The following is an 18810-nucleotide window of genomic DNA, read 5'->3' as shown; positions in this document are numbered from 1 at the left end:
CAACCAAGGAATTTCCTTGTTCATAGCCTTACTTGGGATGTTCACAAGGAGCAGGATGTACCCCAGTGTTTAACCATAATAAAGATAAAACCCAAATCCCCTTCAAGATTGGACAGATGGATAAACAGAATGCTGTATCACTTCCACTATTCTCCAAATAGTGGCTCATGATTATTATGCTCTTTAGTCAGTCACTGTACTCTGAAATGGACAATAAAAGATGAAGAATCATTGTATGTTATGTTATACAATCTCTGGAGTGCAGTTCCACGTAGGGCCATTTATGGCCTTAAAAGGAGACAAATTCTAATTAGTTTGCTGTTATGATGGATGTTTAGTGGTTTTATTGCATCAATGTAATTATAAATTATGTTTCTTTAGGACAGGGTCTGTTTTATGCATTTTCATTCATGGTTGTATTGTCTTTTTCACAAGGCTAATGCCATAAGCAAAATAAAGCTCAACAGTACATTTTTTTAATTGGTGAGGCTATCAGTTGACAGAGTAAACAAGTCTACTTGCTATCTTCATTATCACAAAAAACTATTCAAATGTAAATAAAATCGTACGATAATTTCAGTGTAGTTAATTCAAGTTGAATGGCTTCACTTAGGTTTTTTTTGTCATGGTTGCCGTGAATGTCACTATTTTACATTCTATCATCAGAAGACACTCTGAGACGCCATTCATTCATTCCACAAAAAGATATCTGCTGCACATGACATTATCTGTACAATGCCATCATTAATGGTTTATCTACGGTGGCCTTGCGAGAGCTCAGACAATACTGTATCATAACGTGATCAAAATTTTAATGATTGTCCTTATTGTTATGTCTTTTGTTCACGTTTCTACTGCCACTCTCCCCCAAAGAGGTGTGAAGAGATTTAGCATCTGTGGTTGCAGTTTTCCTTCTATCCTGACATTTTGCACAGTTTACTGTATACTGTACATGTGGGTTCTCTTAAAAAATAAAATCAGCTAATTTGAGGTGTGTGGAATCCTGACACATTTTGGGGGATGGAGGAGGCTCAAAAAAAAGGGGGGGACTTAATGTGGTTGTCTGACACATCATGAGCACAATTGAAGGATTTGTGATAGTGTAACTGGTCCACAATCCATAAAGTAGAAGGGATTTACAAAATATATTGCAATAGATTTTCCAAATCTACTTTCTAAACAGGCATAAAAGGCATTTTTCAAGCTACCAGAAATATGTCTGAGCTACTTGCAAGACTGCCTCCCTCTTCATGACCACAGCATCCTACAACAGCTGTGTTCCATGGAACAACAGAATTGTCAAGCACAAGAATGGATTTGTAAGCTTGGGATATGGAGCCTTCTTGGCATCAGGTCCTTGTCTATGGAATTCACTCATGAAAGAGAGCAGTATGATCCTGAATCTCTCTGCCTTCAGAATGAAATGTAAGTCTCATTCTTTGTCTTAGCTTTCACTTCGAGATGGGTGTGGAATGAGGAGGGAGAGAGGAGGTGGCAAACTCCTGCTAATTGGGAAAGGGGAGGAAGAGAAACAGAAGACCTAATTTTTAAGTACTTTTTTGAAAGTTGCCTGGACACTGTGGACCTGACCCTGGTGTAGACAGGTGGATATTCAGATAGATATAATAAGCCACTATTACTAACTAAATTCTAAACTAGTCTACTGTAGCTAACTTAGAAGGAGCAACAGCTATATGAAAGAGCCACATTAAAAAGTCATCCTAATGGTCAAGTAAACAAGACCCAGGATCCATCCCTGCTCCCACCAAAGCCAATGGAAATTTTATCACTCAGGACCTCAGTTAAGTTCCTTTGCCCTCACCCTGCCTACAGGGTTCATATACTCACATATGTGAACAATGAATTTAGGAAATTATCCCTGCTTTTGTATTCTTTAACTTAACTTTTGAAGTGACCAACTGTTTTTCATGTTGGGGCTTTTTATACATAATGAGGCTTTAGTACGGTGGAGCTGTATTTTTGTCCCGTCCCCCCCCCATGCCAACTTGGCTCCTTTACAATATGTGAAATGTTTTGGATCAGAACTGCCTTTATTAGAGAGAAGCCAAAATCAGAGGCATTTGAGGGTTGTTTCAAATTCTAGGTCAGATCTGAAGCTGCAGCTTTCTGGTTCTGGTTGAGAGGTGGCTGAAATTTCCAGAAAATGGCCATTCTGATAAGATTTCTGCCCAAGAATAGGGAACCCCTCTTGTGAGGTTTCTCCCATTTAAAATGGTGGGGAGTTCTTAAGATCAATTGATTTAAAGAACAGCTTACAGGTTTCAGCACCATCAAAAACCCTAAGCCCTGATTTGGTTTTGAACCAAACATTCCAGCTCTGGATCCATAACTTCAGCTCTGCCTATTTCCAGGCTGTAACCTAATACATAATCAATTAACTTTATTTAATATTCCTGCATGGCAAGATTATCCACACAATACTAGCTAAACTTCCGTGCCCTGGCAAAGCAAGCACAAGGCTTGGTATAAAATCTGGGGTGCATGCTCTGGATAGTCTCTGCTATGGTTGTTCTCTAATCAGAAAGTGGGAGAGGAAATTTTTCCAGCCCATCAGCTATGACTATAAATTCACATTTTATAACCATCCATTAATTATTTTAATCTCTTTGTGTTCTGTGTGTGATATAGCCAAATTCAGCTTGCAGGTACATTGATGTAAATTTGGAGTAATGCCACTGAAATCAATGGAGTGTAAATGAAAGTGAATTTGGCCTGTAAGTTGTCTCACAAACCTCCAAAAGCTAGCAAACTCTTTGGAAGGGTTAACCTGCATAATTGTTACATGGGAAAAAGCAGTGGATTTGGCACTGACCTTGAATTTCTGTGTGTGCTCTCGTGTGTTTATACATACACACATTTTTTCTTTAGTAATTAGATGTTTTAACCCTTCTTTCAAGGGTTAAAGTCTTTTGGAGATTTGTATGAAAATTGTAACATTTATGGGCCAAATTCTGCTCTGATTTACACCATTGATAAATCCTGAGTAACTCCATTGATTTCTCTGGAGGTACTCTGGGATTTACATTGGTAACTGGGAGCAGAATTTGGTTTATATCTCCCACACAGCACATTGGAGTAAAATAATTCATTTGTGATCATAAAAAGTGAATTCTCATAAGGCTTTTGGAGGTGTGCCCAGTTCTACAGCCATAACACTATTTAAATGGTTATTAGTGAATTAAATGGTACCTTTTGAAAACATCAAGTTGCTTTTCTAAATTACAAAATTATATTGTAGATATACGGGAATCATTTTAACAAGCAGCAAAATGGGATGTAATACAGCTATCCTTATAATATGGCCAGAAGCACAATAGTACCCCAGACAGTGGAAGTAGTGATGTCTACTTAAGCACCTAAATGTCTATCATGGTTGGAGGCCACAAGGAGTAAAGGTTGTCTTCCCCCTTGGCTGTCCTGCAATTTCCCATAACAATATCCTGACCTAATTTCAATTTTCAGGGGCAAAGGTCAAGGCAAACAATTTCAAAGTGGATGCTTAACTTTAGGTACCTAAACAAATCAATGTAAATAGGGATTTTGGGTTCATAATTTTACATGCCCACTATGAATATTTCAGCCAGAGGTTGTAATGAGTGTCCTAACCTAGATCCTCTGCCCCTCTTTCCCTATCCCTTGGCACTGTGCCCATCTTCCAGATCTTTTTCCATCATCCTCATTCCCTTAACCTTGTCCCATGCTGCTGCTCCCTGCCCCAATCTCTGATTGTATTTGTCCTGAGCCTCTGTCCCATACTCTGGTACCTGTTCTCCTTCATCAACTGCATCCACCCTTCTCTGTACCCCGAACCCCTATGCCTGATTCACTGACCCTTGTCAGCTCAGCTGTATCCCTGCCACTGTCCTCTTCCGACCCTTATCCTCACTTCTCAGTCGCTGACCCTCCACTCCTGTGTGCCTGTACTTGCCCTATCCTCTGGGCCTTGGATCCTCGTGTGCCTAGAACCGCTCTTTCGGATCCTGTGTGCTGATCCCGTGTGTGCCAGAAACCTGTCCCTCCTCTTTGTCCCCTGCCCAGTCCATATACCAGATCTCCTGTGTCCTTGTCCCCCCCACCCCGTGTTCCTGCCCTCTGCGCCGCCAGTGCCAGGTCCCCTGTGTCCCTGCCCCCATGTCCCTTGCCTCAGTGCCAGGTCCCCTATGTCCCTGCCCCAGTGCCAGGTCTCTCGTGTCCCCGCCGTGCCCCAGGGCCTGGTCCCCCGTGTCCCTGCCCCTATGTCCCCTGCCCCCATGTCCCCCGCCCCGGGGCCAGGTCTCCTGTGTAACTGCCCTGTCCTGGGCCACGTCTCCTGTATCCCCCACCCTGTCCCAGGGCCAGGTATCCTGTGTCCCCCGCCGTGCCCCTGGGCCAGGTCCCCCGTGTCCCTGCCCCTATGTCCCCTGCCCCGGGGGCCAGGTCTCCCGTGTAACTGCCCTGTCCCGGGCCACGTCTCCTGTGTCCCCCGCCCTGTCCCGGGGCCAGGTCCCCCGTGTCCCTGCCCCTATGTCCCCTGCCCCGGGGCCAGGTCTCCCGTGTAACTGCCCTGTCCCGGGCCACGTCTCATGTGTCCCCCGCCCTGCCCCAGGGGCCAGGTCTCCCGTGTAACTGCCCTGTCCCGGGCCACGTCTCCTGTGTCCCCCGCCCTGCCCCGGGGCCAGGTCCCCCGTGTCCCTGCCCCTATGTCCCCTGCCCCGGGGCCAGGTCTCCCGTGTAACTGCCCTGTCCTGGGCCACGTCTCCTGTATCCCCCACCCTGTCCCAGGGCCAGGTATCCTGTGTCCCCCGCCGTGCCCCTGGGCCAGGTCCCCCGTGTCCCTGCCCCTATGTCCCCTGCCCCGGGGCCAGGTCTCCCGTGTAACTGCCCTGTCCCGGGCCACGTCTCCTGTGTCCCCCGCCCTGTCCCAGGGCCAGGTCCCCCATGTCCCTGCCCTGTCCCGGGCCACGTCTCATGTGTCCCCCGTGTCCCCTGTCCCGGGGCCAGGTCCCCCGTGTCCCCTGCCCTGGGCCAGGTCCCCCGTGTCCCCTGCCCTGGGCCAGGTCCCCTGTGTCCCTGCCCCTGTGTCCCTCGCCCTGCCCCGGGCCAGGTCCCCCGTGTCCCTCCCCCTTGCTCCCCGTCCCCGCGGCGCCCGCCTCTCGCATTCATTCCGCCTCGTCACCCCGGCGGCTCTGTGGCTGGCGGTGGAAACAGCCCACGGTGCCGGGGGCCATAAAGCCAGTCCCGGAGCCGCAGGCAGCGAGTCCCCTGGCCGCAGCGCCGCTCCGCCCCCGCCTGCCCGCTAGCGCCGGGGAGCCGCAGCCGCTCGGATCCTGCCCGAGCGCGCCTCCGGGCCGGGGATGCCGGGGGACGGCGGCCGGGCGCTGCGCTGCTCGCTGGCCGCGGTGGGGCTGCTCTCGGCGCTCAGCGCCGCGGGGACGCTCTTCCTGCTGGGCCAGTGGAGGGAGCTGAGCGCGGCGCTGCGGGAGCTGGAGGCTGCGCGGCCGCAGGGGGGAGACACTGCCAGCATCCTGCGGTCCCTCGTGGGCCCCACCGCCCCGGGGGCAGCGGCCCCGGGGGCCGCCCGGCACAAGAGGAGCCACCGCGGAGCGCGCGCCAGGGGCCACGTTCGGGCCGAGAACGAGGAGTTGCTCATGATGATGACCTACTCCATGGTGCCGGTAGGGTGCGCCCTAGGGCCAGGGGCTGGGCCCTGAGAGCTTCTCCAAGGAGCTGGGGTCCATAAGAGGGTCCCCCAAGAGACAGGGGCTGTGGCGCACGCCGGAGTCCCAAGGACATGACTGTTTCCCTCCCCCAAGGGAAGGGCTGAGTCACCAGCACCTGGGTCAAGTGCAGGGCCGGCTTTAGGAAGTGCGGGGCCCAATTCGAACAGTTTTGACGGGGCCCCGGCAGGGATGACTTAAAAAAAAACACTTAAAAAACCCCACCTTTCATTTCTTACATGTATTATTTACATGTATTATTTACTTTCCATGACTAGATACATAACAAAATTTATATATTACTACATAATATTGTATATGGCTCTTTTCTTACTCCCACTTGGGTACTTTCTACCAATATCTCTTGATCTCTTGCCCATATTGATAGAAATCACCACATTCTAAAATAATATTAATTATAGATTTTCACTTTCATATTAGGAAAATAATTTGTTTTGATAGTTGTACAACTGATTTTCTTCAATAATGTTTATTTTATGCCCCCTCCTTCCCCCCAGCACCTCCCGGCCCCATGGAAACACTGCCCCCACCAGTGCCGCTCGCCTTGCAGAAACAAACCCTCCTTCCTCAGCGCCACCCCATCAAAACAGCTGTGGGCCAAAGAGGAAGGTTTGAGGGGTGGGGGGAGAAACGGCACACATAGACAAAAAATATTCCATTCTATGCATCCGAAGAAGTGGGCTGTAGCCCATGAAAGCTCATGCTGAAATAAATTTGTTAGTCTCTAAGGTGCCACAAGTACTCCTGGTCTTTTTGCAGATACAAACAAACACGGCTGCTTCTCTGAAACCTGGCACACATGGGGTGACCAGATCACAGCAGTAAAATAGGACCCATCCCCTCCCCACTCGGCCCCACCATCACACTCCTCTTCACCCCCTAGTTCCCCACTGACTTGCTGTGTCCCTCCTAGTCAGTCCCCCACCCACCACTCACCTCCTTTCACTTTCTCCCTCCCCTGCCAGAAACCCCCATGCCTGCCCCTAAACCCCCTGCTGGCTCACTGCTCGCCTCTTTGCCCACTTGCCGCTTGCCCACCTGCTCGCCCTGACTCGCTGCTGCACCCCCCCCCCCAGTATATAGCCTTATTCAAAAACCCAGGGGTCACTATATTACTGCACATAGCAGTCAATCAATGCAGTTGTAGATAAATCTCTGCATTATGCATTTTTGTATAACTTTTACATGACTTTGTATTGAACCTTAGTAATATGTTATAGCGGGCCCCTAAGGTAGTATAATTAAGGTAAAAGAAAAATGTTTTTTTGCTAGAAGTAGAATAAGATCTTCTCTCCACTTTGTAATCAATTGCCCTATTGACTGAATGAGGTGTGAATGAGGAAGGTGTGGAAGGCAGGCACCTCCAGACAGCTGCAACCCTTGGAGAGGGGCTGGGAGCCAGACCAAGGAGCTTTGCCCAGGGCTGAGTGGGACGGAGTTTGGGTGCTGGGTGCAGGCTCCGGGCTGGGGCACGGGGTGGGGTGCAGGAAGGGTGGAGGGGTGCAGGCTCTGGGAGGGAGTGCGGAGGGGTGGGTGCAGGCTCTGGGCTGGGGCACGGGGTGGGGTGCAGGAAGGGTGGAGGGGTGCAGGCTCTGGGAGGGCGTGCGGAGGGGTGAGTGCAGGCTTTGGGACAGAGTTTGGGGGCTGGAGGGGGGTGCTGGGGGGAAGGGACTGCCATACGGCTTCCTTCCTCCCCTGTTGTCCCTCACCATAGCCTCAGTGGGGGATGGAGCTGCCCCTTGCCCAGTGTTTGCAGGAGTGGTGGCTGGGGGGAAACCCAGTCAAACTCTGGTTTTACTCTTTCGCTGATGGGTCACTTAAACCCCTTACAAACTCCTTCCTGCCTCTCTCACCCCCCTTTTCTACTGGGCTTGTTTGTTCTTTTCAATGGAGCTAGATGAAAACCACAAACCCCAGTAAGAGCAACAGGCTGGAAGACTAGACTGAACCCACCACCCAGCCTAGTCCATCCCAGAGCCCAGGACTGAGGGCAAATGTCCCCCCACCCACAGGGCACCTGCTTCCACTCCTGGCCTCTCCCAGCGCTGCCAATGATTCTGTGTGGCTGCATCGGGTGGGATTTCAAGCAGACCCCGCAAACCCCCGCTAAATTCACCCCTGTTTTGTGACCACTCTGCACCAAGAGCACCTACCTTCCCTGCCCTAAAGCTGCTGGATGGCTAGAAAGCTGAGCTGGGCATTTGATTGATCTAGAATATGATCATACCCCCCCCAAAAAAACCCTTAATATCCACAAAGCTTTAGGGGGGGGCTATTCCCCCCCACCAAGCCGGTCTATTTTATTGTTGCAGGGCAAATGAAGGAGCCATGGTTTAATGGAAATATTCAGCCCCTACAGCGGTCTTGCAGCAGGGAAAGCAGAGTTGATGGGAAGGGAACTGGTTTGGATAAGATCACTCAGTGCCTCAGTTTCCCCTCCTGCGGGGGAAGGGGGGAAAGGGAGTTAAAAGTCTCAGCCTGCCGTGTTGCAGACCTTTTGCATTCTCCCCTCTTGATGTATTTGATTTCCTCCTCCAAACCTCCCTCTCTCTCTCACCTGGAGTTCACAGCACTAAGTACCGGCTCGGGGCTTTTTTCCTGGGTTACAGGATCCCAACTTTAGTTTTGAAACAGACACAGGAAGGCACAAGCTCACCCTCAAACAGCAACACCACGTAAACCACAAAACCAACCCAATATTACAAACCTCCGGGGAATCACAGGGTCAAACACTCACCGCTGGAAGCCCCAGCAGCTGCTCAGGTGAGCGAGGTCCACTGCAGAGATTCCTGTCTCCCACCAGGCCAGAAGCTCCCTCAGCATCTCCTGCAGGTGAGTGCTGGGGGTGGAGGAGGGGGAGGGGAAGGAAGGCTGAAAAGCACTTGCTTCTGGGAGAGACGCTGCACCGCGGGGCCCTCTCAGGGGCGGGGCCCAATTCGGGGGAATAGGGCAAATCGGCTTAAGGCCGGCCCTGGTCAAGTGCTCCCTGGGTGAGAGAACTTGACTGGTGAAATTCGCCAGCGTATTGGAGGGTGTTTTAAGAAATAAATGTTAACATGAAACTTAAATGAAGAGTGGTGGGACTTTCTCACGTCTCAGGAAAAGTGTGTGCGTTTGTGCATGTGTGAGTGAGGAGAAAGTGACCCCTGCACTAGGGCCAGGTCACACAGGTAGCCTAAGCCACCCTACCTCCAGCACCTATGGCCTTTGTAGTAGTTGGTTTCATGTTCCCTTAATGATCCCTCTAATATTCCACTGGCTTTTGCGGGTCCCTTGGACGTTCCTTTAAAATCTTTCTCTGTCTTTGTTCCCAAATCTGAAAAAGCAGGTGAAATTTACAGAATTGCAAAGCAAATCTCATCTGTTTCCCATATCAGGGAAGTCAGAGATGAGAAAAGACTGTTTGGTCAGCCCCTGCCCCTGCAGGGATTGTGTTCCCTATGGGATATTTCCCATTGTTTTGTTCAGTCTAGTTTCCATCAAAAACTAACACTGGTTATAGACTGCAAATATTAAGGCAGAGAAATCCATAAAACAGACTTTATTGTTTTACAGGTTGTAACTAAAGTTTTTTAAGATGATTATTTTGCAGACAAAATAAGAGCAACAGCTCTTAACAGGATCTGAAAGGATTCCCAATTTTTCCTGAAAGAGGCGGCTATTTTAATTATTTATTTAAAAAGTGCAATATTGGATTTAGTTAAAATACTACAAGAAGCTTTCAAACTAGTTATAAAAAAAGAGACCTTTACAAATAAATTAAAATAAAATGACAATTTTCAGGAATTTAAAATTCTAAATACACCCTTGTATTACACCACTAGTTTGACTCTCATTGTATAATTCCGAACAATTAACTACAGTCACACACATTTCTACTTTTTTACTATTAGGCATATTAGTCATGCCTTTAGCAGCCCATTCCTTCACAACCTTATTCACTGAGCAAGCTTTAAAATCAGTGGGATTAGTGGCATGAGTAAGGAAAGCAGGATTTAGCCCTTTGTTACTGTTGGGCCAGATTCTGAGGTCTTTTCTCAGGCAAAATGGCACTGAATTTCTCACACTTTAATGGGAATTTTTCCTGAATATGGGGTTTCACTCATGTGCATGAGTGTTTCTAGAAAAGGGGCTCTAGGGCCTGATTCTACTGTATCTACTCAGTAAAACATCCCATCAACATGTGGGAAACTCATTGTGAGTTTTGCCTGAGTAAGGACTGTAGGCCCTGGCTCAAAAATAACAAGAACAGGCAAATCTGACACCCCTGCTCCCTTATTGATGTGAATACTCCCAATGACTTTAAGGATTACTTATGGAAGTAAGGTTTTTCAGTATTGCCACACTAAACGAGGTCACTGTTGTGCTTAATAAACTATTGGTGTTTGTCTTTATGTATATGTTATCACTATAACAACTGAATTTAATGAGATTACTTGCATAAAGTGACTCGTGTGTAATTATGATAATATTGAAGTTTATTGTCTTGACATTTTAAACAGAAGTACTTTTGATTTTTCTTTTGCATCAGAATGTTGTGTGGCAAGTTCTTGATTAAAAGTCCAAAACACAAAGACTTGCGCAGTTAAGCAGCTTATGTTTTATTTTCTCATATTTCAGAACAAATGTTAGGAAGCGCAGGTTTGCATACATTGTTTTAAACTCCTTTTATTGAAGAAGAAATCCTTTTCATAAGATCGTATGGTTTTTACTAGAACATTTTACTTTCTGTAGCCTTAAAACCATTTTGGAAATATCTTATATTGTTATTTAGTGATGTACAAATGAAAGAGAAATACTATAATTGAATGAATCTACTTTGCATGTTTGCCAGCTAAGAACATTTTTGTTCTGTCTGGTCTGAAATGCAGCTTGGAATCTGAAAGATCCTCACAAAAAATTAACACATGCTAATTGTCAACACAGGTCTGCAGAAGAAGAGGGCCTGATCCTGCTAGGTGTTGAGCACCCACTGATGTTAGTGGAATTTTAAGGTGTTTTGATACTCGCAGAAGTACTCAGCACCTTGCAGGATTGGCCTTCAGAAAGCCCCTTTCTTATTTAAAAAATAAACAAAGAACTCTACTCTAGATAGCTGTAGATAAATATACTACAACTAAGCATCACATAATACATGAATCATTACAACACATATACTCAGAAGGATCTTTTGATTTGTTTCTCTGCGGCCCATTCTTGCAAAATTTCCACTGGCCACATCCCCCACCTCCATCTCAAAGTTCTAAAGCATGCATAGTCCCATTTACTCAGGGCAGACAATCCTTATGAAGAGTTCTCCAGCAAAGACAAGGAAATCAAGATCTGATATTTCTAAGGTAAAAACAATCAAGAAAAATACTTTAAAAGATGCTTGAGTCATATGCTTAAGTTAAACATGTACTTTAGGGCCTGATGCAAAGCCCATTGAAGTCATTAGAAGGATTTCCATTAACTTAAATAGACTTTGGATCAAGTCCTTAGTACTTTGCTGAATCAGAGCCTCTAATGGAAATTTTGTCTCAGCCTTTGGCTACACTTGCATTTCAAAGCGCTGCCGCGGCAGCGCTGCTGCAGCAGCGCTTTGAAGCGCTAAGTGTAGTCAAAGCGCCAGCGCTGGGAGAAAACTCTCCCAGCGCTGTCTGTACTCCACCTCCCTGTGGGGAATAACGGACAGTGCTGGGAGCACGGCTCCCAGCGCTGGGGCTTTGACTACACTGGCGCTTTGTAGCGCCACAATTTGCAGCGCTGCAGAGGGTGTGTTTTCACACCCTGCTGAAGCGCTGCAAATTTGTAAGTGTAGCCAAGCCCTCAGTAGGAAGTGTCATATGATGTTGTACACTTGGTGTTTTTTGGCACTTCAGGCAGTTGTGCTCTTTGCCTTGATTGTGTGAGTAATAGTGGCAATATCAAATAGATAGACCAGTGGTTCTCGAACTTTTTTTTTGCAGACCACTTGAAAATTGCTGAGGGTCTTGGTGGACCATTTAATGATCTTTCCAAATGTTGTTTGTACTGTTAGTTAACTATTGTAAAGCACTTTGGATAAAAGCACTATACATATAAAAACCTTTTTTTGTTCTACAAATAAAAGCACACAACTCATATTTTAATATCAGTAGTCTTACCTTTGTAATGCCCTCTCTCCCTGCCATGGCAGCCCCTGGGCTGGGAAAGAGGTGAGGTCTCTCCCTCTCTCCTCCACTGCAGCAGCCCCCAAGCTGGGGCTGGGGAGGAGGAGGGTCTCTCCCTCTGTCCCCCGCCACAGTAGCCATAGAGCTGAGGCTGGGAAGGAGGGCCGTCTCTCCCCAGCAGCTTAAGCTGGGGAAAGTTGCCTATTCCTCTGGCTGCTGCAGCCCTGCACATCCCAAATTCCCCCCACCCCCTCTTCTCACCCCACTGCCCCCTCCCACCTGTCCCCTACTCCCCCCAAGGCCACCACCTCACCTTACATGTGCACCTTACAATCTCTGATGTGCGTCTTCTCCAGGGTCCAGGCACCTAATTAGAGGAACCATGCCTGCACCTTCATTCTCTCATGTGCGGCTGCCCAGGTGTGCACCTTAGAGGGAACTATCCGTGGACCACCTGAATGGACCTTGCAGTCCACTGGTGGGCCGCGGACCACAGTTTGAGAATCTCTGAGGTAGACCATCACCTTGAGCAGCAACATCTATGGGGCAGTAAAACATTCAGTTAGTGTTCTGTGTGGATGACAGTGAGCTAGTAGGGGTGGTGTTTTACCAGTTTGAATGCCTAGACCTGATCCAGAGACAAAAAATCAGAAGGCAGTGGTTCTGATAGGTGAATAGCATAGCAAAGCAAAAGACAAAACAAACACACAACCCCCCCACCAAACCACCTTTGTGTCCCAGATTGTTTTTGTTTTTGTATCCTGAATTTTTATTTTAAGTTATTTATAAAGACGGCCTCATACTTTTTTTTTTTTAAACTGACTTGACTTGTCTTTTTTACATTAGAAATATCAGGTCATGATTTCCTTGATTTTGTTGAAGAACTCTTTGAAGCTTGGTATCTCTCTCACTTTCTGTGTTTGGCGTTCTCTTCTTTTTCTTTTTAAACCAAGTTTAACTTGAGCCTAGAGCTGATGAAAAGGGTTGTATTGACAGCCATGGCGACAGAAATTCTCCATCCACAGCAGAAGTTCAGCAGGGAAGATGGTGGTATAAACTTCTCCATGCTCCCCAGCTAAAGAGCTTTGACTCTGACTTATTAGTGGTATGAGGAAAGTTTACTCTCCATACCCATTGAATTCTTAGTCTCCTTGCTTGAGTTTACCAACAAGGATTCCAATAAGCACTAAATTTATTGGTTGTTTTTTATGACCTGGACAGCTGTCTAGTAGGAGCTACATGGAGGCCACCAATCACACAGGTCTCAGAACTGTCGCCAAGTAGCAACAGCTTTTAGTCAATATCATTGTGGGCTGGATTTGAAACAATAACCAACAGAACAAAAGCTGCAGTAAATATCCCATTACTGATCCCATGACACATGCATTTTCTACCCCCTAGCTTCAGTAACTTTCCAGACTGATGAACAGATTAAATGACAGTTGGTTGACAATGGGTTTTGGAGGTGCAAATGGTAAACGTTGCATGTCCTCAGATTATTTAAAGGGCACACACAAGGTTATGCAAAAACAAATGAATGCACGTGTGCTGAGTGGAGGCACAGTTTTACTCAAGCGCAATTGAAGGCTGGAAATTTGATCCTTTGTATCTTTTGATTTATAAAAAATAACTTAGCTACAACAGCGACAATGTATACTACTTAAAAGAGAATGCCGTGGTTTTTATATTACCCTGGGAAGATACTTGTGACATCTGAAGATAGATGTTGTAAGTATAGTGAATGATGAGATAAAGCATATTTTAGATCAGAAATCTTGGCTAGCACTTACATAAGGACTCTTTGATTCTGCAAGGCGCTGAACATTGCCAGCTGCCATTCAAATCCCTGGGAGTTGAGAGTACTCATCATCTCACAGTGCTGAGCCCTGTATTAGTACAATGTTCACTCTTAGGAAGTAAATAAAAAAGAAAGAAATGTAGACAAAAATACAGTACCAGAATTTATCGGTAGGCATACCTACTACAACTTAAGGACATTGTTATAAAGCTGGTCTTGTTGAGATGGTGAATTGTGGCTCTCTCAATTACAAGTATCTGAACAAATGCCCCAATTATTGTAGTGCCACAAATGGATGAGGTTCCAATAATCTAATTCCAAATTCACATGCTGCTCTGTACTATGTCAAGTAAAGAAATTAGTAGGGATCACCTTATATATCCGGGAAGCAAGTTGAGTTATGTTGCATGATAGAAAATGACCCATAAATGGACATATGTATGAGTTAAACACTGATCATATTTGGCTGCTGCCGGCCTTGATAATCTTTGATAACCTATCTCAGATAGAGAGCCATGAAAACCTAAGTGAACTAAGGTGTAAGTCTTTCTACTCTGACTGCATCCAGAGATGTGCCCATGCAGTTTTTTTTTAAATGATGTTAAAATGGTACAATGCACAGATTCCTAAAGATAGAGTCATTTACAAATACATATGCGGGTCTTCAGAAGGCCAAAGTTAAGGCCTAAATAGTTTGCTCACATTCTACAAGGTGGTGTAGTTGTAAAAGAGAGAATTTTCCCAACTGCTTTTTGCACAGCAATCACACAGAAGAATAAAGTGAACCGGAGAGAGGTTTTGTTTGTCCTTTCTGTAGAAACCGAAACTCAGTGCATTGTTGTGAATTTTACATTCTTCTGTGATGTTAGGTCCGTGTGATGGTGGATTTATGTAACAGCACCAAAGGGATATGCTTAACAGGTATGTTTTCAAATACTACTATAGCATTATGCTGAATGCTGTATGCTTGGTGATGAAATAATTTTTGGAGGAAAAATTGGCTTGAGATAATTATAGGCTGTAGGACTATAATTTTTGTAGGAATGATACTATTGATCTGATTAAAAATGTACAGTATCATTGGTTTATGTTCCTTTGAAAAAGGTAAAGATGCAATCTTGTAGTAGTAGTAGTAATAATACCAAGCTATTGTAAATAATACAAGAATATACAAAGTCTCCAGAATAACATTGTTACCTGGGGATGTTTATTTCCCAGATAGTTTTCTTACATGGGAGTCCACCCTTGCAGAGCTCATTAAAGAATTGGGATCTTTATAATGGTACTTAATAGATCTTGGTATCTTCAATACAACCATTAAAGACTGGAGCTCAGCCTCTTGATTCTAGATCAGCATGGGATGGACAACCCAGCGGGAGGGCGGGTCTTGTATCACTGTAGAAAATGCCATGGCTAAAGTAGGAGTGGAGGTAGTGGACTCTGAAGGATGATGATGGTCTTAGCATGAGACTCTCAGGTTGGTTTCTCAGAAATCCAAAGGAATTTCAAAATACTTGATGGCTGGGGCAGGCTGAAGGCATGAAAAGTTTGCATGTGGTCTGGGAAAACCAGAAAATGTAAAGCTTTAGCTACTCCAAGGGCTCTGTCTTGGCTTTGCTAGCCAAAGTATATAGTAGACCGAGCTGCTGGAGCTGATATACATACTTGAAAATGAGTAAATCACATAGGTTTGGAAACCAGTTCAGGCCATTTGCAGTTGGTATGAACTACCGATCCAACAGGGTTTAATGTTAGTTTAACTGACCTGAATTCAAAATGAGTTAGAATTTTTTGGGAAATTTCCCCTGTATGGATCCAGCCTTGATATATTGGAGACAAAACACAAAAACTCCTTTTGAAAGCACAGGTGAAATTTGACTGGAACAAAGACAACTCCACTGTCAAGTACAGCTTAAAGTACAGCTTGTGTTGGGTTCCAGAGTTCTGACTACTCCATGCCTCTAAATCCCCTTCTGTGCACTCCCTGAATCTTCATCTCAGTTAAACCCCACTCCAACGTTGGCTTTAACAATAGCTCACTACACGGTAGACATTAGCTGTCTTCATTACACTTGCTACATTTCAAGTACTTTTCCTGTTTATCTATGTGATAAAAGGACATCTAGCATCTTCAATGAGTTCAAGATGACAAAGTAATTGAGAGTACTAAATAAAAAAATTGTCCATGCTGAAAAAATCAGGCATTTCTTGGAAAATTGACTGAAAAGGGTATTAACTGGCATCTACCAGCTTTACTAAAAAGTCAGTGCAGGTTTAGAGCTGTTCTAAACTGTGCTTCACTTTTCCTATAAAGCTTTTTCATTAATGCCTTAAATTGTCAGGTTTAGTGTCAGAGATCTGTTTATTTCTTTAATTTCTATGTAAAGTTGTATATTTTAAAAATGTCTTTGTAGCCCTGGTAAAAATGTTAGTACAGCGAATTCAGTTCTTTAATCCCAGCAGTAATCTCTCTTCTTATCTTCCAACTTTCCCCAGTTTTTGACAAAAGTATGTTTTACCAGAAGCTGCATAGAACAGATAATTTGCCACTTATTATTATTATTAATCATTTACTTCTGCCTCATGAGAATTATGGGCATGGAAGTCATGTATGGTAAGGCCCCTGTATATTGCTCTGGCAGGGCAAAGGGGTCTTAGCATACATCGTAAAAGCTACCCTAATTTATGGGCTCTAAGATTCTCTTCCACGGAAAATGAATGATAATATTCTGCATACACTAATGGAGGTTTGTTTTCAATGTAGTTCAAGTCACATACAGAACAGACTTTGATAGCTTCCACTGGAATGTCCTGTAGTACACATATCCCTTGAATTACTAGAGTGAATCCAATTTCTAGTGTTACCAAATAATGAACTTTCACAGGCAACCAGATCCAATCCTGAACAAAGAACAATTTTAAGTAAAAGGAGTCTGTTTGTTATTTAGCCATAGCTACTGCGGATTAGAGAAAAGAAAATATTTAACCATCCTATTTCAAACCTCTGAATTCTTGCTGATTACCCAGGAAGGTGTGTACTTTGGAATGGATATTCTCTAAAAAAATTTCTCATGACATTTGCAATGTTTAATCTGAGACATTGTAGACCTGTTCTTCCATTACCACAACCAAGGCTTTAGAGAACTCCTTATGAGGCACTAAGTAATGTAAAAATAATAATTAATGACAGGTTTCAGAGTAGCAGCCGTGTTAGTCTGTATCTGCAAAAAGAAGAGGAGTACTTGTGGCACCTTAGAGACTAACAGATTCATTTGAGACTAACAAATAATAATTAATGGATGACTTAGGTGTGTATTAGTGAAAAGGCACATAAACACCTGTCTTCTGATTAATTTATTCAATAGCATTGAGAATTCAGAGGCCATTCTTTGTCAAATTGTTATCAGTGGAAATTTAAGAAATGATTGGGCTTGGCATATGAAGTGGGTGTTTTGAAAGATTATCCTCACAAGCAATTATACAGCAAGTCTGGCTGGATCTGCACTAGTGCTTCAGTACTTACTTTTAATACAAAATAGTTAAACCCATAAGTGCCTCTGCAGAAGTTTGAAAGTTCTTTTCTGTCTTGTTTTGATCTAATGCTAATCAGCTGAGTTTAGTGTTGGTTTTACTTGAGCTGCCAAGTTACACTCACCATTTTTTCTCTTTGTTTCCCGTGTTCTTTTGCTTGTTTTTGGTTTAGGCCCTCCAGGCTCCCCAGGTAAGATACCTTTTCAATTGTAACATTGTAGGTATGATGTTGATTCACTTGGCGGTTTAAAAAAATATTTGTATAAAGACATAGCCCTGACAAAGCGATGTCCAGGTTAGCGTGAGAAGAGGGGTGAATCAAAAAACACGTTTCCTGAAGAGTGGCCCTGATTCTATGAACCAAAGTTTGGATGCTGAACATCTAGAAGTGCTTGTAGCCTGACTGTATTATGTGACCCGGGGTGTAATTCTTATGCCAAAGAGAAAAAAAACTTCACTCTCCTCTCTGCCTATTCTTATGATATTTCTGTTCGCATCTAATCATTCCCATTCATTCTTGTTTTGGCCAAGTGTGGTGAGCGCATGGTACACAGGCCTGCCTACCAATCCACTGCTACCCATCTGTTAGCTATTCCAGGAGAATGAGAATAAAAGTAATTTTAGCAGTTCTACAGCATCTATAAGAAGATCTCAAAATGCTTTGCAAACATTCACAACTTTAGCCTCTCAATGTTCATGTGAGGTATATAGTGTCGTTATCCTTCCAGTGATCAGCTAGCCTGTTGTTGTACTCCCTCCTCCAGACAGTCCCAATTTTCAGTAAAATTCAGCCTGTCCTCAACATTTTGAGTTTTAAAATGCAACACCTATGCTATTGTATAGTTAGACTTGAAGGATTTGATTTTTATTGGTAAATGTTAGTAAACGTTGATTTCACCGTAATAAACACGTGACGACAAAAATATTTCCATCAGTGATAATACAAATTTACAGATAGAGAAAGTAAGAAAAATGCCGCTTCAGAACTTATTAGAGTTTGACTTAAGGATATTTACACTTTGTATATATTGACATATATTGATAATTTATGCTTTAGTGGTTTTAAAGCTTTAATTTTTTGAATTTCAGCATCTACTGTTATAAATAATTATTGTCTGAACCCCGCATTGATTGATCCTCCGATAATTTCCTGCAACTCCGAAAAATTAACAAGATAAAATAGGAAAAATGCTTAAAAATGAACATCAATATTGTCTGTTGAAATGATAAACAAACGGAATTCTGCCAAGCCAATTTTTGATCAACAGCAGCATTCACCATTCCTTCCCAGCAGGGGGTGCTGCTGTAGGCTCTGCAAAGCCATTCTCGCCCCTGGGGAAAACAGCCACAGTAGCACTTCTGAAAGGAAGCTGATGGTAGAATTGTGGGGTGCCACTCCCTGACTGCTATAAGTGGAGCCTGGTGGATTGTTTCAGCACCACCAGAGGTAGGTCCCAGCCCAGGAGCTGTGGGAAGGGGGTCAGTGAGGGAACAGGCTTATCGTTGGGGAAAGAGCGTCAGGTATATATTTTCATTTTGATGATCCGGTCACCTCAGTTGTCTCCATTGTACAGATAAGAACGCTGGGGAACACCAGGCTTAAGGTCACACA

General features: G+C 44.6%; 1 protein-coding gene across 6 annotated transcripts in view; it reads left to right on the top strand.

Moving 5' to 3' along the window:
• Positions 1-1298: 1298 nt before the first annotated feature.
• The window catches only part of GLDN (gliomedin), an 80311-nt gene continuing 62799 nt past the window's right edge, over positions 1299-18810 (top strand). For 3 of the 6 annotated variants that reach the window (XM_039492323.1, XM_039492322.1, XM_039492321.1), the window contains exons 1-3: positions 5355-5675; positions 14537-14588; positions 17371-17388. In XM_039492323.1, the coding sequence (XP_039348257.1) occupies positions 5355-5675; positions 14537-14588; positions 17371-17388 (391 nt within the window). Of the gene's footprint in view, positions 1426-5354; positions 5676-8347; positions 8571-14536; positions 14589-17370; positions 17389-18810 lie in introns of those variants that run through there. The other 3 variants (XM_039492325.1, XM_039492326.1, XM_039492324.1) reach the window with 3 other exon arrangements.

The sequence above is a fragment of the Mauremys reevesii genome, linkage group 10 (genome assembly GCF_016161935.1).
Source record: "Mauremys reevesii isolate NIE-2019 linkage group 10, ASM1616193v1, whole genome shotgun sequence".
Classification (NCBI taxonomy): Eukaryota; Metazoa; Chordata; order Testudines; family Geoemydidae; genus Mauremys; species Mauremys reevesii.
The sequence above is the reverse complement of the archived record's forward strand: the minus strand, read 5'-3'. Positions and strand labels throughout refer to the sequence as shown.